At 49.2% G+C, this 24,365-nt stretch overlaps 1 protein-coding gene across 1 annotated transcript in view; it reads right to left on the reverse strand.

The window, feature by feature from the left end:
* The window catches only part of LOC135816594 (uncharacterized), a 230,806-nt gene that overhangs the window by 152,220 nt on the left and 54,221 nt on the right, over positions 1–24,365 (reverse strand). The window contains exons 8-11 of the mRNA XM_065329777.1: positions 15,199–15,468; positions 12,688–13,026; positions 5,312–5,563; positions 3,060–3,374 (exon numbers count right to left, since the gene is read on the reverse strand). Of these exons, the coding sequence (XP_065185849.1) occupies positions 3,060–3,374; positions 5,312–5,563; positions 12,688–13,026; positions 15,199–15,468 (1,176 nt within the window). The remainder of the gene's footprint in view (positions 1–3,059; positions 3,375–5,311; positions 5,564–12,687; positions 13,027–15,198; positions 15,469–24,365) is intronic.

The raw sequence follows: 24,365 nt of genomic DNA on the forward strand, positions 1-24,365 counted from the left end.
GAAATGTATTTTTATCCCTGTGATAATTATGTGAACTCCACGACACCCTTCCTCTACTAGGCTCTAGTATGATGTCAAATACAATGGGATCTACAAACGCAGTGCCAGTGTACTAGTAGTAGTAGTAGTAGGAGGATTTCTTGTATGCCGATGACAAGAAAAAGCTTCTCAAGCTAATACATGTACTCGTATTCCATGAAGTAACCGTTTTGATGTCATAAACATGACATTGTGTCAGTAAAACTGCCTCGTGACAACAAATCATTGCATTTCCATCTTGGGGAAGACTGACTGACTGCAACGCTGCACAGATTGTTTAAATCATCTCATTTCAATTTAGTTGCAGTGAAGTGAAACACTGTGTACGCTACATGTATGGTGGTGTGTCTGTGCGTCTTGAGTGTGCACAAACGATCTTATTCCTCGTATTACTAATAGATTATTGTCCCCACCGTCACCTGTTCACAGGTCTTTGTGTGGATGAATTTTCATTGAGCATCACATTCGTTGAGAACTTGGTAGTTGTGTGCTCCCATCCATCATTGCGGTAATAAGCGTATCCTTGTGCTATCTATTTGTTGCAGGTGTGCTGATCTTCAGAAGCTTGCGGAACTGAGTGCTGCTGAACATTTGCATGGCCATGAGCAATGGTGAAGCTTGCTATTGCACTCTCAGCATGTGCTAGTATTATGCTGACTACTGCACTATGTTACTCTCTTACACTACTACATGTATGTAAACGTGCGTGCCTCCGCCCACGTATGCATTCGTTTCGTATAATTATTTGTTATCCCTCTTGACTTTACGTGTAAATGGGTGGACGTTTGCATGGCTGTTGGAGTTGCGTGTGTATTGTGTCTCTACTCTTTTCTTGGTGTTTTCTTGGCGTTGTATAAGTTTGTGTGTGTGTGTGTGTGTGTGTGTGTGCGCGCGCACAATAATTTGAAAACAAATACAGGGATGAATTTACTGCCATGTTCTTGCATAGCAGTTTTTCCTATGCAAAATCTCGTAAGCTACAAAAAGCATGAATAGCCTGTACATGCACATGTATGTATCGCAGCTTTCTGCGTGTCACTGTCATTTTTTGAGAAGCAGTAGATCGATTTTGCGTAGCAAACTGCGATGCGATACCGGATAAATTCATCCCTGAAATAATTAATCCTTGGCTCTCCAATATTCTCTTTCGATTCTTGGTTTTTTCTAGGCATTTTCTTGGCGTTGTGTGGGTGTGTGCATGTGTGTGTGTGCGTGCACAATTATTTGGCAACACTACATAATTGAGATAATTATTGTAATTTTGCAGCGTCTGCGAAGAGACCACTTGATTTGAGGATGGTGTTTGTAGGGTTGTTCATGTAATGAAATGGCTGCAGTGGCGCCTCAATACTTATTTTTTATGGTGGTTTAGCGTGTGCGCTAAGCCCTGTTAACGAACGTGGAACATCTACCACTCATACTTAGTCTGATGATCATGCATCTGATTATGATGTCATTGCTATACATGCGCATGCGCAGCGCGCGCCACTCTCCCACGCGTGCATTCCAAATCTTGCTTTAGAGAGAGAGAAGGAGAAAAGAGAGACTCCTTTGTCACTTTTGCTTTCCGACGACTTGACTGTTCACTGGTTTGTCCGTCAGTTGTCAATTTCCCCTTCCCTCCCAACCCCATTCAACTGGGGATCACTATCTCTCCGTCACTGTCACCATAATTTCCTCAATAACAGTGTCAGTACAACTCTTGTCAATATACTTATATCGGGTGAGGGCAGTCTATCTCCGCAGCTGGCTCATTTCAATCACTACCGGTCGCAGTTCCTGCCCACGGCAGGCCGACCGTCTCTCGTTCACACTCTGTGTGCTCCAGGTCACAGCTCCTGCGCAGAGCAGGCCGACCTGTCTGTCTCTCTCTCTCTCACACACACACACTATGTGTGCACCGGGTCACAGCTCCTGCGCAGAGCAGGCCGACCTGTCTTTCTCATGCACGCCAGCTGCTCCGCCCAATATCCCTGATATGCCAACCAGAAAACAATGTGTTCTGAGCCGGGTGCATGCCTGTATGTGGAGAGTGCGTTAATCTTGAGAAGTGAATGATGTAAAGGATTAAAGGGAGAGGCCGTTTTCTGGTTAATATTCACTGCTTACAGCAGATCCTATGTCTAATTTCGAACTCTGGTTAGGGGATGCCTAATTGGCTGGACTTTATACAGGGAGTGTTGTCCACATAAAGACTCCTGATGGTTGATTTCAAAGTTTGGACTCCATACAGTTGATTTTGGACCAATGGACTCTATATAGGGGTGAAGCCAATTGGCTGGACTCTATACAGGGAGTGATGTCCATCTAAACTTTGAGCTCACAGTTGATTCCAAGTTTGGACTCTGTACAGTGGATTTTGGACCAATGGACTCTATATAGGGGTTGGACATCATATAGGGGCTGGGCGCTCTACTGAGTCCAACATATATGCGCCTCGTTAGAATAATGGTTTTTACAGTACCCTTCACATTGTGTGTTGTCGCTGTTGCTGTCTATGTCTCTGTGTGTGCCAGTATATGTGGAGCGAGACTGAGTGCTTATTCCTGTAGAAGCCGATGTCAGTGCTAGGCTTCTATTCAAGTCAGGCTTCTATTCAAACCACATATCTCTACATAGCTCTATGTATGGTAATACTAAAACCAGGCTTATGTGCTGAAAGTTTATCTTCAAAATCAGGATTCTATTCAAAACAGGCTTCTATACGAGACAGGCTTTTGTAGAAGACACAACAGTAAAGCCTGATTCATACTTCATTTCGCGTATGGGAAACGCGTCACGAAAAGTTGATCTGAGCTGAACTATTTCCCGTACGGGAAAGTCATCGCACGACCATCGCGCGGTGACTTTCCCGTACGCGAAATGAAGTATGAATCGGCCTTAAAGGGGAAGTCCCACTGGGTTGTAGTTCTGAAGTAAGTCGCAACCCGTCTTCACCCTTGAAGTTTTCTAGTGTAAAAAGGTGCGGCTTACATTCGGTGAAACACGGCACTTTCAACCCCTGACAGCAGAACACTTACGTGAAGGTAAGCGTGCGTCCACCCATCGCCATGGCGTTGCAGCATCGGTAGGCGAACTGTATCGCACCCGGATCATGCAGCTTGCAGAAAAAACGGCTAAGTAAATCCAATAGCCAGAACGAACGTCGAAAGGTGTGCTAGAAGTAAGGAGTGGCGAACAATCGGCCGTAATAAATCCTGTAGGAGACAAGGGAGGTTGCTGGAGGAGCATTGGGAGGGTCATATTCAGGAGTACAAACCCTGCTCCTGCCGACACGGAATATCCAGGAAGTTCTCCAGTTGTAGAGCTGGACCAAGGCACTACCGGTCGCGGATCTGGTTTAGGTCCAAGCACACATATGCACACAAGCATACACAGTGGTTACTGGGTCAGTGTGTTCTTGTATGTTCACACATGCACGGGTGTCTTATGTTCCCTTGGGCCATATCCGAGCGCCCGTTTGGGTATCCTCAAATAGTGCATTACGTTTCGGGCTCCTGGTTGTACGAAAAGGAAGCACACGCCCACGCACTGTGCATGTACTTGCTCACTGCCATAAACTGGCCATGCGGGTCTTCCCTTGGGAGAGGGGAGAGAGATCCAGAAGAAATCTCGGAAAGATGACTCATTTGGCTGTCAAACCGCCCAGCGGCTGACAACCCCAAACGAATAGTGTTTTCATGGTCCTCGTTTCGGAGGAAACCGATGTGGTAGATTTGGTGTCACGTGTTTGTTTCGTCTTGGTCGCTGTGGACACGCGTCATTGGTTGGTGGTGTTGTACGCATGCGCGAAACTGTGTGAGCTAGTCTTTGGTCTGTCGTCTTGTCAAGATGTAGTCGTTTTCCGTGTTCTTGTTTATTCGTCAATAAAAAGAGTGTAAAAAGGCAGTCCAGTGGTGGCGGTTAAGCTGATGCAGTGATGGAGAAGTAATGTTAGACTTAGGACTACAACATTTGGCGCCCAACTATCTCTCGACGCGGAGTTCTGCCTCCGCAGCTCACGACCCTGAGATGTGTACGCGTAGTGTTGCTCCCGTCACTGCTGGACTGTCCTTGTTTATTCGTCACCCCTGTCCGTGTTCGTCGTGGAGCTGTGTCGTCGTGCTGTGTCGTCGCGCAATGTCGTCTTCCGCTTGTGTCAACTGTGTCGTCGTCCGGTGTCCCGTAGTCGTCTACTCAAGCTGACGCCCTCCGCAGAGCTGTGTTGTCGCTGTGCTCCCGCCGTTTCGTCGTCCTGATACGAGTGGAGTATCAGCTTCGCCGTCGGCTTCCTGCTCCTCAGAAGTCATGTGCTGGCTGGGAATGCGCCGCCTTTCTTCTCTCCATATCTCTCTTCTTTTCTTTGTTTTTCCGGTGAGTGTTTGTGTGTGTGCATGCGTGCGTACATGCGGGAGTTTTTTTGAATTGCTACTTGTCTTGGGAACTGGCGTCTGATCATGGTGAACCACGGTTGGTTCTCCTTGTGGCAGTCCACATCGAAGGCAACGAACGTCCGATCAGGGTGAGCCCCGGTTCATTGCTGGGAGCTAGACTCGCTGCTTGTTTGTCGTTGTCATGTATATATTTTATTTATTTTTGTTTTTTTCGGTGACAGTCATGGGTTTGGCTGGCGTTGTACACAATATTGTGTGGATGGGCAGGGCTCATCGGTCTTTAGGCTTAGGTTTAGCCTGTGTTTTTTTGTGTGTGCGTGGCTAGACAGCAATGCTGTGTTTCTTCTCTTCTCTTTAACATTCACCTCTCTTTCTTTCTTCTGGCTTTGGTTGCCCTGATTTTTTCTGGGGAGCTACATGCATTGGTCCTGTGGCTACTTTTGCTGTTTGCGGTTGCTTCTCTCTGTGTATTGTGTTTTATTTGGTCATACCGAGGACGGTATGTGTTTTTTTGGTCGGGATATTGTGGTAGATTTGGTGTCACGTGTTTGTTTCGTCTTGGTCGCTGTGGACACGCGTCATTGGTTGGTGGTGTTGTACGCATGCGCGAAACTGTGTGAGCTAGTCTTTGGTCTGTCGTCTTGTCAAGATGTAGTCGTTTTCCGTGTTCTTGTTTATTCGTTAATAAAAAGAGTGTAAAAAGGCAGTCCAGTGGTGGCGGTTGAGCTGATGCAGTGATGGAGAAGTAATGTTAGACTTGCGACTACAACACCGACGTTAAAACATGCCTGGAGGAGCCATGACCAACAATACATATGGATAGACAATATCATTGACATACTGAATCATCTGATTGCTCTGTAAACACTGCACAGACCGTGACTGAGAATGGGTCTTACCTGCAACTGAATACAGCTGATGAGCCAGACTTATCGTTTCCAAGAAGCCAGCCAGTCCAACACGATAGACATGCACCCAGAACTGCCCACTGCCGTAGGAGCTGGGTATTGAAACTGGGAAATCCTCCTCCTGGTTGTTGCCCCGCTGCAGAACTACGTCGAAAGCCGAGCTGGATAGATTGAACTTGCTGATTTCGACTACATACTGCGCAGCAACCGGGTCTGGCTTTATCAGAGGAACTTTGAACGTGACTGCAGTGGACAAATTGAAACGAAAATGGTTTGCAGGATGCTTGCTGTACCAGTAAGGCACATTTCATTTCTACCAAACTGGGGGGGGGGGGGGGGGGGGGCTATCATACATGTTAGTGAGTGCCTTGTGTGTGGGTTGAACTGAACCCTCGCATAAGTAAGTACTCTGCTTTAGGAAAGAAGTACTCTATCATCGTTATGCAACTCCTAAAGGCGTTTCTCTTCGTCAGGATGTACAGCATTACATAGGCGGATGAGAATTCGAATACACTTGAGTGCAACCATGATCAGGAGCTTCACAATAGCCTATATTTGGGACATACCACTTTCCGAGAATGCGGAGTGCAGGCTAGCGTTCAACCACCTGCACTGGACCCACGATGGCCTGAATACAGCCGCAACCCCGGGACACACTCTGTTGCAAGATTTGGTGCAACTGGTCAACCCACTTCACTGTAATTCGTTGATGCCATCTTCATTTGGTCCGTCCATTCATAGTCGCAAAAGGATCTTCATTTGTCCAGATGAGGCCACATGGGCACTTTGTCGACACAAGCCCAAACAGTTCACCAGCCATACTCCGCGGTAGCAAGTAGTTTCCCGTGACAAGTCTTGTTTCGTTCCATAAGATGACGGAAACTCGTCAGACGAGAAGCAGGTCTTGAACGAAAGAGTTGAGCAAAACTGCTTTATACTGAGTATGCCGGCACGAGGTATATACACTCAACTAACACAAGTTAGTAAGCCAACGCAACAAGGAACAGTGTAGAATGGAGGTGTTTTATCAACCCTGCCAGACACAGTCAAAAAGTGCTAAGTCATGAGGAGAAAGAGAGGTTCACATAATAGGTTGCACTTTAAACTACACCTCACCGAAAGAGAACTGGAGTGATTTGGAAGAAGGGTATGATCTGCTGCAAAGATTATAGCGTGACAGCACCCACCTTGCTGGGTACGTCACTTTGGTAGAGCACAGTTCACCACTACATCACGACCTGGTAGCCTTTCTTTTACCTACTGTCGGCTGAATCAGTGAGTGCGTTCGATTATGCACGAGAATCGATTCATGAATCGATTCGCGCTATTCACATCACATCTTCGTCGCCATTTGTTGTGTCCTGATCCCCATGCACACAAGCATCCAGCTAGCACAAGTAGATTGGGGAAAAAGCCATGAACAAGAGCATGCGCAGTGTGATCATGCTAGTGCTACAGAAGTAGGCATATTACTACTATGTACAGTACACATGAGTACATATATAACACCATGTGAATGGAGTGAATGGATTCCGAATTGATTCCAGGGCTCATGACATGAAAATCGAACGCCTTGAATGCATGCGAATGGATTCATGAATCGATTCAAGTGCGTAATCGAACGCAGCCACTTGCGAGGTTCGCAAAGCACTTGTCTGGTGTAGTTAGCAGTTTTCAGCTGTGACGTTGGGTGTCCAGTATGATTCTGTCAATTCGCTTCTGCTTTGCATCCATCTTTTTCACCAGACCAGTACTCGTTGTGACGTGTAACTTAGATTTCAACCTATTTGTGAACCTTTCTTTCTTGTCGTGATTGGCTTAGCACTTGCGATAGTTGTGTCTGGTAGGGTTCACAACACCTTCATTCTGCTCTATTCCTTTTGTGACGATTTGTCACTTGTGTTAGTATACACGTGAGCGGAGTGGGCACACATTGGGCCAGCATTTTATGCATGAAACAGCATTATTTAGCTCAACCCTTTTATTCAACAGCTGCTTCTCCTGCGATGAGCTTCCGTCATCTTATGGAACAAAGCAAGACTTGTCAGGAGCAACTGCTGTCTATCGTGGAGTGTAGCTGGTGAACTCTTCGTGCCAGTGTCAACAAAGTGTCGCGCATACTTGACTTAAAAAATCTCTGATTTTGAGTTTTTGCACTCCATACATAATTTTATTTTCACACAAAAGGCACAACGGAGGTTTACAGGTTTGTCGCAACTCAGAGTTTCTTGCTCAAAGCAACCATCAGGCGACTATTACATGTTCAGTGGGACTTGGCCAATATAAATATTTTTATTTTCATTATTTTATTGGTTTGGTGAGACTCCCATGATAGGTATCCATTTACCTCTGGAGAATCCGTAAATAAACAAACTGAAACTGAAACACATACCGGTCTGGTTAAAGGAAGAACCCATCACTCCTGCAGTTTTTCCACTGTACCCCAAACTAGTCTGGACCAACAGTGGTACACTCATATCTCGTTTATCCGGGCGGTCTGCGACAGGGCGCTGCCCGCAACTTTGAAATGTCCGCGACTCAGAATCACGCACAATTTGATGGGGAAAGGCCATAGATATGGCGTGTGACGTCACTATTTCCACAAAAGTGACAAAGGGGCACCGTATTTTACCGGTTACAAGTCGACCGTTAACGAATAAACATCGAAGGAGAAAAGGTCAAAGGGGTCGACTTACAACCGGGGTTCGACTTATAGCCGGGCAATACCGGTAACTTCCAAAAAGCCACCTGTACTGCATGTACGAGTGCACCATGTGTACGCATTTTTGCCAGTTTATTTGCTTTTTTTCAAGGATTTGTACGTTTCACCGTCCAATGAGGAGTGGTTATGTGATTTGTTGATGTGCAAGTAGCAGGGAATAATTAGCAGTGCTTGGTTGGGTGGAAACTTTAAAAACAGAAAATAGACCTACTGATTCTGGGGGTCTACCTATAACTGGTAAAATACGGTAGCAATATTTCCACTGAAACTCGCTCGAAGGGTGCCTGGTAGACGGAAGTGCCCGTAACTTCGGTGTCCGGATAACAGAGGATTGATTGTACACATTTTCATGCAGCTACTTCCGGTGTAAAGCAGTCATGGACATACTACTGTGCATTGGTATAACAATTCACACAGCAGACCCCAGCAGAACACGGCACTAAACAGCGACACCGTGCAGGTCACCAATTACTAATCATGGTTGACGGAATAGTACTGGTGCCACGTGACAGATCGGCTCTTCCAAGTAACGCTGTTTCTCTTTTCTCTTCGTCCTTCTCATAGTCCCGGCTTTTCTTCCTTCTGCCCATCCTGACCGTACAGGCCCTGTGGATGGGTCAAGCTGACTTATTTATACCGATAGAGTCACTCCGAAACTTCAAAACTGATAGTAAGTATGACGTCAATCTGGCCAACCTTTACACTACTCAGTGTCTGCTCCAGCGCCGGGTGAGCCGGGTAATCCACCCAGTTGGGCGGTGCTTGGACCCGGTTGAAAACATAGTACCGGGTCACCTGTGACCCAGTTGGTACTTTACACTTTCGAACTTTGAAAGGACTGACTACATGGCTTGTATGTGTCAGATACTTCTTCTTTCGTAATTTTCTAATTCCTGTCCTCTCTTTTCTAAATGCGGCTTATCCATTCGCCTTTATATCATTGGGCCTAGTTCCCGTTTATTGTCCGAATTAAAATAAACCAACCAACCAGTTAAAGCATGTGACTCGGCTGGTGAGACAGCGCCAGGTACATGTGCACCCGGCTCTGACCCGGTTGAAATGGCTACAATCCTAGAGCAGACACTGCTACTGCTCCTTTATTGCTGCTGCTGCGGCTGGCAACATGTTGCAAGGCCAGGATCAACATGGTAGATTAAAGGGGAAGCATGTGCACCCGGTTCCGACCCGGTTGAAATGGCTGCGCCAGGTACACGTGTACCCGGCTGTCCTACAATCCTAGAGCAGACACTGCTACTGCTGCTTTATTGCTGCTGCTGCTGCGGCTGGCAACATGTTGCAAGGCCAGGATCAACATGGTAGATTAAAGGGGAAGTTAAGCCTGAAATCAAATTTTCACCAGTTGTAGTCTTCGGGGTGCTGAGTCGAATGGTTTTGGTTCGAGGAAGCTGAGATGCTCCCTTCCTCCTTTATTCCCAATCGAACTCGCGCACTTCCACCAAAACTGGGTGACTGTGCCCTACTAGATGGGGATTTGTATGCAGAATGTCACTAAAAGCGCCATTTCGTTCTTATAAAAGCACGGATGCCCGCGATTGGCCCATATGTTGAAGTCTTTTGGACGCTGAGTCGACTGGTTTTGGTCCGAAAAGGCTGCGATGTAGCGTTCGGCCCTTATTCCCAATCGAACATGGCTGACCAGTCACCTGGTCACCGTGCCTGCCGGCTACAACTTACAGCATGTTTGAGCGAGTTTCTGTCACTCGAGTTGAACCTTTGAGTTGAACCTTGGTGTGAAAATTGTCACCTGCTGGCGCGGTGACCAGGTGACTGGTGTACGCACGAGCAAGTGACCGCTTGTTCAGCCATGCTCGATTGGGAATAAGGGCCGAAAGCTGCATTGCAGCCTTTTCGGACCAAAACCAGTCGACTCAGCGTCCAAAAGACTACAGCATATGGGCCAATCGCGGTCATCTGTGCTTTTCTAAGAACGAAACGGCGCTTTTAGATGAGCGTTAGCATGCTAACGCAAGTTAGCAGCCAGCCCAGCGAGCTGGCCCGATTTGCGCGCTTGCGCAAACCACTCATGCGTGCGCCCTAAAAGATCCTGTGCAAGGTCTCTTGCAGGATCATTGCTGTTGTTCACTTTCGAGCTTGTAACTCGCAGAACGTTTTTGTTCCCACCCTCCCACCCTCTGTCTCAACTCACGTTTTGGGCTCATACGTGAATATATGCTCTCAACTGGTTTTCCGCATACAGTCGAATGTCACTTATCCGGTCGCCAGTTATCCGAGCACGTCGGTTATCCGACAAGCCCGGGAGTGGTAATTTTATGACTCTCAACAGTAAAATTCTAAAAAAAATTGTTTGTATATTATACGGTGTAATATGCATTTACTTGAAGTAAATGTGGTCAAGTATACTAACATGTATGTGTATATGGAGCAATTCATGAATATGCATGAATATATTTGGGTATTGTGTACATAAATCAGTGAAATCCAGCCATATATGCACATAAAAAATGATATCAGTTATCCAACATGCCTGATTCCCGAAGTGGTCGGATAAGTGACATTCGACTGTACCTATATATTTAGCATTTGGCGGCTCCATGCGGAGTCATTTGGCGGCTCCATGCGGAGTCATTTGGCGGCTCCATGCGGAGTCATTTGGCGGCTCCATGCGGAGTCATTTGCCGGCTCCATGCGGAGTCATTCGGCGGCTCCATGCGGAGTCATTTGGCGGCTCCATGCGGAGTCATTTGGCGGCTCAGCTGCGAGCCACCTAGCGGCTCCAAGCAGGGCCATTATACGCTTGCTTCGATACTTTAACCAGTTGCTCGTATCAGCACTCCCGGCGTAACCCAACCTACTGATGACCTGTTGCGAGGTGGGGGGATGCTAATGACATTTTGCATACAAATCCCCATCTAGTAGGGCACAGTCACCCAGTTTCGGCGGAAGTGCGCGAGTTCGATTGGGAATAAAGGAGGAGGGGAGCGTCTCAGCTTCCACGGACCAAGACCATTCAACTCAGCACCCCGAAGACTACAACTGGTGAAAATTTGATTTTAGGCTTAACTTCCCCTTTAAGCAAGATATCCTCAAATGACCTCTAGCCATCATGTGATCCTTGGAGCTGGTCAAGGATGGCAAGCAAATGCAGAAGTTGAACCCAGTGGTCTAACTGCTGGTAAGACACATCAAGGTTCAAGGATCAAGGCTGGCTGCTTACTGCTGTGCTTAGTAGGCGTGTCAGCACTGAGATGCTCAGGTATTCACCGTCTATCTGACTTGAGCAAAGGCCACAGGTTAGCCAAAGTGGAACTACTGATTTCTATTATAGATACCGTACTTTCTCTAATAAGAGCCCGGGGTTCTTATTTTTCAGTGACAGCTCTACCCGCGCTACTATAATACTATTAGAGACTGGGTTATTATTGGAGACTGGGCTCTTATTTTTTCAATTGTCAACTATCTCTGAGCCAACTCCAGTCTACCGTAATGTCGCGTGCATAAGCCGGATTTGTGCATAAGCCTGTCTCGTGTAGAAGCATGAAATCTGCAACAGCTTTTCGCGTACAAGCCTGTCGCATGCATAAGCCGGGCCAGTACACGAGACGCGCCACGTGTCGCGTGCGTAAGCCGGGCTACTACGCAAGACTGGTGAGCGCGCCTTTTACATGTTCATGTTTGCATGGTACCGTACACTTGCACACGCGGAAAACGTGGGAAGATGCGGAAATCAACACCAGCTGCGCTCGACGGCCATGCAGCACTCTTCAAGCTTCAAACTTACCTTTCCCATGGCATTTTCCGTCTTGTCCCTTGGCAAGTTGCTTGTTTGAAGTTGTTTCGGCGCTCCTCGAACTTTTCACTTGTGTTTGTTGCAGTCTACCCGTAGATAGAACTCATCTCAACCAAGTCTGCTTGTCGAAATGCCGAAAACAAAAGGACTTCGGAAAAAATACTCAGCGACATTCAAGCTGGCGGTAGTGAAAGCTGCAAAATCGACTTCTGTCACTGCTGCTTCTAGAAAGCACAGCATCGACGAGAGTATGGTGCGGCGATGGAAACGGCAAGAAAATATAAGTCATATAAGCCTGTCTCGTGTATAAGCCTGTCTTGTGTACAAGCCTGACTCCATCACCGGCTTATAGGCATATAAGCCCCGGCTAATGCACGCGACATTACGGTATACAGCATAAACTGACCATATCAAGACTGATTTTTCAACCCTAAACTCAGGAATGTTGTCAAAACAGATGTTTCACAATAGCATTGGCGCCAGGAAGGAAGCAGTTGACTGAAAACCTCCTTACAAATATGTTCTTGGCATGTTGTACTGCTGTTTTATATGCAGTCAATATACTTGTTGCATACTCCAATTGTGACCCGCGCTACTATTAGAGACTGTGCTCTTATTATTTCAATCCACCCTCACCCCGGGTCATTATTGGAGACTGGGCTATTATTGGAGACCTGGGCTTTTATTAGAGAAAATACGGCATGCCCTCTTTGGAATCTATTCCCTTTCTAGGGAAAGAATCCACTGACGCCTGCCTTGGCTTCCTATAGGCAAACCTCCGTGAGTTCCACACTGCGGTACTTATAGAATGCAAGGCTGTAGTGTAGCAGTGAGTCACACAAGACACGGCTGTCCATCACATGCAATCATACTTACTAAGTGGGAATGTGATTACCACTGGCTCGCTATATGTGGTGTAGGAGTACACATGAGCTTTGCCACGTATGCGTATTTCGTAGGAATTACGCGTGAACAGGCGATCAAGAACGACAAATGACGGCCGGTCGGACGGATCTGTTGGCAGGACTTGATATAGCTCATACCCATCACCACTGCCTTCAATCCTGCCCTCGATGGCTAGGTTTGGGTATTGAGCGATGTCTGCTGGCTGGGCACTGGGAAGGGAGATGTTGAACTGAGTGCTGTTGAACGTTGTGTTGACTGCGACTATTGACTGCACGCCATTCGGCCACACCGGGAAGGTTGGGAGATAAGCTGCAGGCCAGAACAATGCAAACATTTGCTTTTCTCACACAGTGCGGTGGTGGTCATTGCAAGGGCCATTGAAAGGCTATGTGGACCTGTGCAACACACACTATGTACGGGGAAATGCTCGCATTGTCCTGCAGAGTTGCGCTATGAAAATTGGACACAGATTTCGTGGACACCGAACTGGCCAGTACGGCTTGCTCATGCACTCTGAACTGACAAGTACAGTGCACAGTCACGAGTGAAGTTCGACTTATGCCTTGCTAACTCTGAATTACACCTTGCTAACTCTGAACAACACCTTGCTAACTCTGAATTACACCTTGCTAACTCTGAATTACACCTTGCTAACTCTGAATTACACCTTGCTAACTCTGAATTACACCTTGCTAACTCTGAATTACACCTTGATAACTCTGAATTACACCTTGCTAACTCTGAACAACACCTTGCTAACTCTGAATTACACCTTGATAACTCTGAATTACACCTTGCTAACTCTGAATTACACCTTGCTAACTCTGAATTACACCTTCCTAACTCTGAATTACACCTTGCTAACTCTGAATTACACCTTGATAACTCTGAATTACACCTTGCTAACTCTGAATTACACCTTGCTAACTTCGAAATATCAGCAAGGAATCCCACAGTTTTCCCTATGTGGATTTCATTGAACTTCTAGTGAACCGGACATGCCCAGTTTGAGGTTCGAGTGATCAAATATTGTTGTGCCTAAATGTGTTGACTGAAATCGCTTCTGGAGGAAACTCCTCATCAAGCGGTATGTTTGAATTAAGCCATTTTCGAATTATCAGGATTCCACCTGTATGTGGATATCACCAGCCATGCATCCACTAGGCGCCATGCACGAACTGATGACGTCAGAGAGAGAAGGAGAGGTCTTTGCCAGAAATTTGCAGCTTAGAGAGCGTTGTGTGGGCAGGTGTGTCTTCACCGCCGTATCTCTTCTATATAAAAATTGACTCGGATGGAGAGCCAATGATTATTAATTTATAGTAAAGAAAAGAACCAAGGAACTACAAGTTACGCTACAATGTCCACTAACACCACCAGTTACTTGACAGTCATCGTCTAGGGTGGGCACTCCAACGGCCTTCCAACTTGGAAGGTTCTAAGTTCTCGTCGTCTATTGTCTGAGTGTGGAGATGGCACGGGGCTGGGAACAGGCGAAAAAAGTTGAGAACAATAGCGGGACTTGTAGTTCCTTGGTCCTTTTCTTTACTATAAATTCATCATTGGCTTTCCATCCAAGTCTATCCTTGCGCACCTGATGAGCCGTCCTTATCTACACGGCGAAACGATCGTCGTGTGAAACTGCTGCTTGTTACTGCTGCCTATTGTCCATCTAAATTGTCATAGTCGAAGTACAGTACTGTTTACCTGAGGAGTTCGGTTTTTCATGGCTCATGTTCGCTTAGTTTCCCCTTCATTTGATCTTTGCATCTTTAGAGCCGCGCAAGCTGTGTGGTATGTCGCTATGTGTCCTTGAATCGTTGTTTGACTGCATTGTCTAATGATCTCGCCAGTATCGTCATCGACATGCATGGACATCCGCCAACGTCTTTCACAGCTGAGACTTTCAGCTTGTGTTTGTCTTGGTTGTGCTCACCTTCCCCTCCTATGTTTCCACATAACTTAGAACCTTCCCGGCTGGAAGGCTGTTGGTGTGCGCATCCAAGACATGCTAGAGCTGATAACCAGTTAGTTGTAGAACGTCAGTACTGTCAGTCAGTTTTTGTGCAATGTTATCCCATAAGCTGATTATCAAGTAACTGGTGGTGTTAGTGGACAATAAACTGGACATTATAGCGTAACTTGTAGTTCCTGGGTCCTTTTCTTTACTATATAAAAATTGCATGGTATTGCATGTGAGTCTTCACACCATTCTACTATCAAACAAAGTATTTTACCACAAAGCCAAACCCGAGTTGAAACATACAAGTCCAATGGTTTAAAACAAACTACAGTCGTGGACAAACGGCCATGGTGGAACTTCAAGACTACATATCAATTGACCTCCGTCATACATAATGCACAGCATACTTGCGCTGGCTATGCACAGCACACGAGGCAGTGAGATTTTGCTACTGGGGAGCCCACGTGACATTCCAGCTTGCAAACCCTTGCCCCGAAGACTAAAAAACCGCTTCTTACCTGGTGTATAGTGTGTTCTCCTTTCAATGGACAGAGTTTTCCAGAAGCCAGACTTGTCGCGTGCATCTACCCTGATGGTGACTAGCCATTGAGGCGCAGCAGCGCCAAGGATCGTGATGTTGTAAGGAAAGGAGCTTGCCGATGTGAGCGGAGTGATTCGGTCGACAGGAGGCGTCCCAGGGTCGTTGTAGATTGATGTTATGATCCTGAACGCGTCGAATCCTCCAGCTATAGCAACGGCACTTTCCGGTAGTGGCACCCGCATAATAGCTGCACATATACGAGAGGGATGCATGTTAAGCCAACTGTTAATCCAGGATGCACAGTACGCACACCGGGTTAGGTGTCAGCCATGTGAGCCTACGCCGCACACATTGATTGAACGTTTTTTCCCCTGCCGTCAGTGCCACACGTATAGTTGCAGAGAACAGGCACATACATAGGAGAGTTTTGAAAGAGCAGTCGTAAATTTGCAAGTCAACAGGCACGTCAAAAACCAAGCCTGTCTATACGATGTGTGCCAGCTTCCACTTAGAAGTTACTGTAGTAATGTACAATGTTCTGAGTCAGTGTGTGCATGCGGGATTTTACGCATGCGCGCGTGACGATGTTGTTGTTGTTGTTGTTGTTGTTGTTGTTGTTGTTGTTGTTGTTTGAGAGACTGATGAGCAAGAATGTGTTTTCTATGATAGCTGTGAGACTGAGAGTGTATTCTAGTATCGCGGGACGCAGTTCCTACATTGGTGCAGTGAACACTGTGATCTGACCCCTAGCCAGCCATGGCGACAAGTCTTGGCCGCGCACCGCAACCTTTTCGTCTTGCTGACGACTATGGAGATAGTTCCAACATTTCTGCCGAATTTCAAATTTGGCTTGATGATTTCGAAGCCTATCTTGCTTTACAGAAGGTGACGGAGGCCTCAACCAAGGCGCAACTCCTTACCATTCTCGCCGGATTAGGGGTGCGCCGGATCGTGAAAGGCCCTGTCTCTTCCGACTCCGAGCGGGTCTGACACCGAGTACACTGTTCTCCGTGAAGGCCTCAAATCGTATTTCCGCCCTGCAGTCAACACCAGCGTGGAAAGCCATAAGTTCCGCATGAGGAAACTGCAGCCTGCGGAGTCCCTCACCGCGTTTGCCGCCGGCCTGAGGACCACTGCCGAGGCGTGCGAGTTCGATTCTACCACCAATGATTCCATTGTAGACTCGCAGTTTCGTGACCAGTTTATCGCTGGTTTGGCCAATATTGAAATTCATCGGGAGCTGTTGGCAGATCCAAACCTTACGTTGGGGACTGCCATCCGTAAAGGAGTCAGCATGGAACTCTCTTATTCAGAGTCCAAGCTCTACGACCAGCCAGGGAAGTTTGGGTTTCGCTCCATGGAGGACTCCATTCCCACTGGTGCGTCCGTCAATCGTGTTAGCACTCACTCACGTTCATCACCAGTCAACTGCTAATATTGTGGGGAGCAGCATACTCCCGGAATGGCCCACTGTCCGGCAGCTGAAAAGAAATGCAACAACTGCGGAAAGATGGGACATTTCTCCAAGGTGTGTTTGTCACGGCGTGGTCGTCGTCAGGATGGGAGCCGACCTGGCCAGGTGAATGCGTGCAGGGAGCAAGAGTCAGCCAACATGTGCGCAACGGACGACTTGATATACCTGACGAAGCCACTCCGCAAGTCAGCCCATGATGAGCGGTTCCTGATTACCCTGTCTGTGAATGGCAAGCCGGTGTCAGGATTGCTAGACACGGGTGCAACGCGCACCATCTGCCCCGCCGACGTGGTCACGCCAGACAGTGCTTGCGACCGTCGTCTCTGTGCGTACAATGGCTCGGAGGTCCCCACTCTCGGAATGGCGGACATCACTGTGGCGGGGAACTCACGTCAAACAGCATGCCGTTGCTTTGTGGTCCCCGAGGGGAAACTGGCACTGTTCGGCCAGGACATCATTTTCCAGCTAGGCTTGCTGCAGATGGTGGAGACGGACACAGCAAACGTTGTCAACGCAGCACCTGCCAACATCCGTGTCAATCCAGATGAAACCCCTTCAGCAGTGCCATTTCGTCGCCCAGCATTCTCAATTCGAGACGACATTCCAGCCGAATTGGAGCGTCTATGTAAAGCGGACATAATCGAGCCTGTCAAAGAGGCAACAGAGTGGGTTTCTCCCATCGTGTCTGCTCGCAAATCCAACGGCACACTACGCCTTTGCGTCGACTTCCGCCAGTTGAACCAGCATGTCGTTCGTGAACGCAGAGCCATCCCTACCCTGGATGAGATTACGGGGCAAATCCATGGCTTGACAGTGTTCTCCGTGTTGGATGCTGAAGCCGGATTTCATCAGATCGATTTGGATGAGCAGTCCCGGCCGCTAACGACCTTCAGCACCCACAAGGGCCTCTATCGATTCAAGCGACTTCTGTTTGGCATCGCATCGGCGCCTGAGACCTCCTTCCAGCAAATCTTGTCGGATGTGTTGGATGGTTTGGAGGGTGTATTCGTTTACATCGATGACATCCTTATCGTTGGTAAGGTCAGAGACGAGCACGATCGACGCCTCAAACTGGTCCTTGAGCGACTCAATGCTGTCAACCTCCGATTGAATTGGTCAAAGTCTCAAGTCTGTCAACAGTTGGTCCGGTATCTTGGATGTGTGATGGACAAATCTGGAATCCAGCACGACTCGGCAAAGGCCGAAGCGATCCGCAACATGGCAGCACCGGTTCGCCTCAAGGATGTACGCCGAATGATCAGAATGCTAACCTACTTGGTCAAATTCCTCCCAGGTCTGGCTGAGCACACAGAGCCGGTTCGCCAGTTATCTCGACGTGAGCCTTTCCTCGTAGACAAGGAACTTCTTCAGGCATTCAAACAGTGTCAAGACAACGCTGCCAAGCTACTGACCAGATTGGCATTCTTCGATGCCTCGCCCAGTCGTCCCACCGCCATTAGTTGCGATGCTTCACCCGTGGGCCTCGGCGCTATTCTTTGGCAGAAAGCAGACACAGGTGACTGGCAGCCTGTCTGTTGTGCCAGTCGTTCGCTCAATCCCACGGAAGCACGCTATTCCCAGCTGGAACGTGAAATGCTGGCTGTGGTTTTCGGCCTAACCAAGTTCCGACAATATGCCCTTGGTCGCACCGTAGACGTTTTGACTGATCACAAGCCGTTGGTTCACATTGTAAAGAAGTTGTTTGATGAAGTTCCGCCACGTCTTCAACGATGGCTATTGGCTCTGCTGCCCTTTGACTACCAGCTCAGCTTCACACCTGGCCAGACCATGTGTGCTACCGACGCTTTGCCGTGCCCTCCCTAGCATCTGCAGAGGCGTCACCAGAGGAGGATAGATCCATGCACGAATTCGTCGGCATGGTCTTGTCAGAAGCGCCAGTTTGTGAAGCCGATCTCGAGGCTGCTACTGCTGACGATCCATTATTGGCCGCAATAGTCCGCCGGGTCCTCACCGGTGCATGGCGGGATGTCTTGCCTGCTGAGGAACCATTCTTCATGATGCGAAGTCAGCTGACCGTCGCAAATGGCATTCTTCTTCTGGACAGCCGAGTTGTTATCCCATCGGCTTTTCAACAGCCGGTTTTGAAGCTAGCTCATGAGGGGCACCCAGGCAGCGCTACATTCAAAGACACCTTTCGCCGTTCTGTTTGGCGGCCTCGTATGACACGGGATGCTGAGCAGTTTGCAGCAGCATGCGACATTTGTTGGCGGAGCCGCATCAACCACAGCCAAGAGCTGCAGCCAACGGAGCTTGTTCCAGTGTGGCACAAGGTGGCAGTTGATTTGGTGGAGATCGAAGGCTGCCACCTGCTCTCGTTGGTCGACTACGGGTCTCGTTTCCCGGAGCTGATTGTCCTGCCTGGAACCAAGTCCCAACATGTCGTGATGGCTTTGTCCACTATCTTCGCCAGGTTCGGTAATCCGCTCGAGCTCGTCATTGACAATGGCCCACAATTTGTGTCCACCGAAATGGGTGAGTTCCTCCAATGCCTGGGAGTTCATCACATCCGGGCCAGCCCACGCTATCCACAATCAAATGGCATGGTGGAAAGATTTCACCGCACCGTTCGTGCGAGATTCGGGACTCTCAACAGCCAGATGCCGTTTATCCAGCGTATCCAGCAGGTGCTTTTCTCAATTCGCACCTCCACTCACCGGATGCTTGGTACCACTCCAGCACACGCTTTCTTTGCTCGCCACATCCGAACTCGTGTGCCCAGCCTTGTCAATGCCCCCCTCGTCCACCTTGACACCCAGTTGTCACAGAAACTCGGCATGGCAGTACAGCACGACCAGCACCGGGGCGTGAAACCCCTCCCATCCCTCTCGCCAGGCTCTTCGGTGCTCTTGCAGGATGGCCACACAGCCCAGCAACGGAGATGGAAAGTTGTTGAACGACGAGGTTGCTCTGTAATAGTCTCTGATGGTGCACGTGTTGCTTTTCGCAATCGGCAACACGTTCGACCGTGGCAACCCCCTCCACCAGCACGGGACTGGAATCTCCCGATGTCCAACCGTCCAACCAAGCCGTGGTTTCACCGCCTGCCGCTCCAGCTGAACAAGCAGAGCCCCATGCGTCGTCCCCGTCGGTGGCTCAGTCGACGAGGCCATTGGTGCCTCTAGCTGGACATCCCTCATCTGCACAATCGGCTCCCACGCCCCCAGTTAGCCTCCGGCGATCAGAGCGCACCATTGCGGCCCCAGATAGGCTCAATTTGTAAGCCATTTCTTGAATACCTCATGCCAGGACTATCCCTCTAAACGAGAACTCTTGTGATCAAACCATCGTATATCGGAACCTGCCTTACACACGTGGGAATCCGTTCGTGTTTGTTCCTTTCGTCATGCTACTTTTCACTTTTTATTGACACCCATAATTCCTCGTATGTTTTTTTGTGGTGCCTCTTCCCCATCCAACTTCTTTCTTCTTCTTTTTTTTTTTCTTTTTTTCCCTTGGGGAAGGGGTAATGTAGTACTGTACTATGTTCTGAGTCAGTGTGTGCATGCGGCATTTTACGCATGTGCACGTGACGATGTTGTTGTTGTTGTTGTTGTTGTTGTTGTTTGAGAGACTGATGAGCAAGAATGTGTTTTCTATGATAGCTGTGAGACTGAGAGTGTATTCTAGTATCGTGGCATGCAGTTCCTACAGTTACTTCCACGAGTTTGGTTTGATGAGATGACTAAGTAGGGCTCATTCCTAGCTTTAGGCGTTAGAATGGGGCTGCAGTCGTCCCTCTCTAATCCGGCACTTTGTTGGGTTCGGACAGACAAGACGACATTGGTGCTAGTTTCAGTTCTTGTCCAAAACAAACTCCAATCAAATATCCTAATCCAATTCGCGGTCTCACCCTTTCTCAGATCGAATCATTTTTTGTTGTAGCAGTTGCAGGGCAGATCCCCGCCACTACTTCAACAGAAGATGGCTCCAAAGCATGCCTGGAACAAGCCATATCGAGGTTGCAAGCCACCCCTCTCAGCAAAAAATTCGAAGAAATTCAAAATTTCAATGGTGGAAGATATACTATGAAGAGAATTTCAAAAAGTATGTTTCGCGGAGCGATCGCTCAACCTACGTCATTCAAACTTTGCAGGATGGTTCAGACGTACATGCTAGGCATGGAACCACAGAAGATGATATCATAGCTGACACACAGAGTCACACACACAGCAGATTCGTGTGCACAGATACGAAATTAGTGGACGTCGTCATCTTCTTCCCGCTGATCTCAAATGTACTATGACGTGCTATTTCGCCTGACGGTTCCCCATGATGACGACAGTACCACCAAACTCACCAGGTTCATGACGCAATATGGTGCTTACCAGTTCAAGAGTAATGCCAAAGGCTTGGTGCTTTTTATTTATTTTTACTAAAAGCCATGTGGTGCACGCAAAGGGAACATGCAGCAGTCATGGTGGTGGGGGCCAGTTGGTACAGGTGATGAACACAACTGGAGACGAGATGGGAAGGAGTATGAGGAGAAATACCAGGCTTTGATGTTCCCTAAATATAAGTTTCCGTGCATGGCACGGTAAGTGAAGTTAGCAACCCACCAACAATTACATTCCTAACATAATTTGCACGTACTTGCCATAGCGCATCACGTGCCCGTGCAGAACACGCACTCCGAACTCCCGCGCCCCGGCACGGGACCACGCGGAGCATGCGCATTACTCCGGCTCTCGATGCTGCTTCTTCTTCATCCTTGCTGCGCCAACAGTCAGATCGCTTGACAACCTTGGCCAGTTTTTGAGCTTGAGCTTGCTCTTCGCTTTGCTGTGCTGACGGTCAAATTGTTTGACTATCGCGGCCAGTTTCTGATCAATATCCGATCAACCAGGTCTCTGACAGTGAGCGATGTCCAGCCAAAACGCTCCGTTTGCTTTGCTGCGCTGACGCAGTGACGGTCAAATTGTTTGACAATCGCGGCCAGTTTCTGATCAATATCCGATCAACCATGTCTCTGTCAGAGAGCGATGTCCAGCCATAACGCTCTTTGCTTTGCTGCCTTGACGGTCAAATTGTTTGACAATCGCGGCCAGTTTCTGATCAATATCCGATCAACCATGTCTCTGTCAGTGAGCGATGTCCAGCCAAAATGCGCTCTGCTGAGCTGCGAAACGCACTGGCATCCCGCAATTATTTAGACCCGACAGGAACAAAACCTACTCCGCGGACTCGCCTGCTCGAGTTGAAGTTGGCTCCAGACTACTGTACGCGAGGACTTGGCCGCTCCGGCAGCGGAGCAGAACCTAGCCGAGGCAACTGCAGCCCCATCCCTGGCCTGGGAGACTTTAGTCGGGAGGAGGTTCGCGACGCTTGGAGCACGTATTGTGCGACTGACGCAGCAGCACACCCCTCCAGGGCCCCCGGAGCTGTTTTCGCACCAGCCCATAATCTTGAAGATGGCTCGGAAATTTAGGTCCCTGATGCTGAGCTCTCCTCTCTAAAGCTGACACGAAGTATGCCTGGCGGCTTTGGTCTGTTTCCCCTCATGTCTGGCCCCGGCTTGGCATTTTTTGGAAGGTTCGTACCATGTAGATAAGGCACCACCATTTGGCCGTAGATCCTCCCCCTTCCGTTCAACAGACCGGCTGATGTGGACTCTCAGCCCAACGGCGACTCTGCAATGATCCTGCTAAGTCTCTTACTCGTCTTCGAGTACAGCGCTTCCGGACTCTCAGCCCATCTACCGACGCAGTGCTGACACACCCTGCACAGTCCACCCTCCAGCAGTTGACGACACAACCATGAACCTCATCCGCCAGGGCCTGGCGGCCAGTTCCAGCATAACATGCGCTTCGCTGCCGCGCTCCGAACACTTGTCGCCCTGCGCCAGGGCAAGCCACACTCAGGGACTGATCAGTGCCGGCAGCATTGTTCCAGATCCTGTACTTTGAGTGCATTGCCCACTGTGCTAATGGCTAGCCGCATTGGACGGCACTCACATCAAATGCAGTGTAATAGTAATGCAGATAAATCCTGTTTGGGTCAGGTTGTCAGCGCTGCCGGACTCGCATCCCAACTGCCGAAGTGGTGCCGACACAACCAGCGCAGTCCACCCTCCAGCAGTTGACGACGCAACCATGGACCTCATCCGCCAGGGCCTGGCGGACAGCTCCAGCATGGCATGCGCTTCGCCGCAGCACTCCGAACGCTTGTCGCCCTGCGCCAGGGCAAGCCAACCTCAGGGACTGATCAGTGCCGGCAGCATTGTTCCAGATCCTGTACTTCGAGCACATCGCCCACTATGCTAATGGGCAGCCGCATTGGACGGCACTCACATAAATTGCAGTGTAATAGTAATGCAGATAAATCCTGTCTGGGTCCGGTTGTCAGCGCGCCTGGACTTGCAGCCCAACTGCCGAAGCGGTGCCGGCACAACCAGCGCAGTCCACCCTTCAGCAGTTGATGACGCAACCATGGACCTCATCCGCCAGGGCCTGGCGGGCAGCTCCAGCACAACATACGCTTCGCTGCAGCGCTCCGAACGCTTGTCACCCCGCACTAGGGCAAGCCATACCCAGTGACTGATCAGTGCCAGCAGCATTGTTCCATATCCGGTACGTTGAGCGCATTGCCCACTATGCTAATGGGCAGCCGCATTGGACGGCACTCACATCAATTGTAGTGTAATAGTAATGTAGATAAATCCTGTTGGGGTCAGGTTGTCGACGCTTCTGGACTCGCAGCCCAACTGCCGACGCAGTGCCGACACAACCAGCGCAGTCCACCCTTCAGCAGTTGACGACGCGGGCCGCAACTTTGGACGATCTGGCTGGCGTACAGCACTACCTGCAGTCCACCGTGCCTAGCCCGCACAACCGCGCCATGCTCTGGAGCGCCGTGACTTTGGCCTTCCACGGGCTGCTCAGAGTCAACGAGTACACCTTCACGGCACGGGGCGCCGGCCTTGAGTACAGCGATGCGACCATGTACCCAGACCGCGTGGAGCTGCGCCTGCGTGTGACAAAGACGAGCCAATACGGCAGCGGCCAGGACATTAGCGTCAGGAGGACAGGCTCGCCGACATGCCCGCACACGGCAGCCACCAGTTACCTAGCAGCCCGTGGCTCGGCACCTGGCCCGCTCTATCGCTATGATGACGGCACGCCCCTGAAGCCGCATAACATCAACAGGCTACTACAAACAGCCTTGCCTAACAAAGACGTGCGCAGCCACAGCCTCAGACGAGGCGCTGTAACGCTGGCAGGCAAAGCTGGCGTGCCTGAGTACGTGCTGAAGACCGCCGGCAGGTGGCAAAGCTCTGCCTACCTCCGCTATGTCCGCACCCCTGTCGCAGACAGAGCATTGCCAGCGGCATTGTTCTAGTCTCTGCCCGTTATGCTAATGGGTAGCCGCATTGGACGGCCCTAGCAACAGCTGTAGTGTACATATGATATACCTATTATACTAGAACTATAGTAATGCCGATAATTCCTGTTTGGGTCATGTTGTATTTTGGGAGAACGGTAGGGATCGTGGGTCAGGCCGGCATTGAGCCAAGTGCGCCTACATGTGCTCACAAGTGCATCCCTACCGTATGCGTGTATTGACACGCCGGGCAATTGTTGCCCCCATTAGCCCTGGCATTGGCCAGTCTAACGCACATTGGTGCTTGCGATACTACGGCATTGGTCCATAGT

The sequence above is a fragment of the Sycon ciliatum genome, chromosome 1 (genome assembly GCF_964019385.1).
Source record: "Sycon ciliatum chromosome 1, ocSycCili1.1, whole genome shotgun sequence".
Taxonomy (NCBI): Eukaryota; Metazoa; Porifera; class Calcarea; order Leucosolenida; family Sycettidae; genus Sycon; species Sycon ciliatum.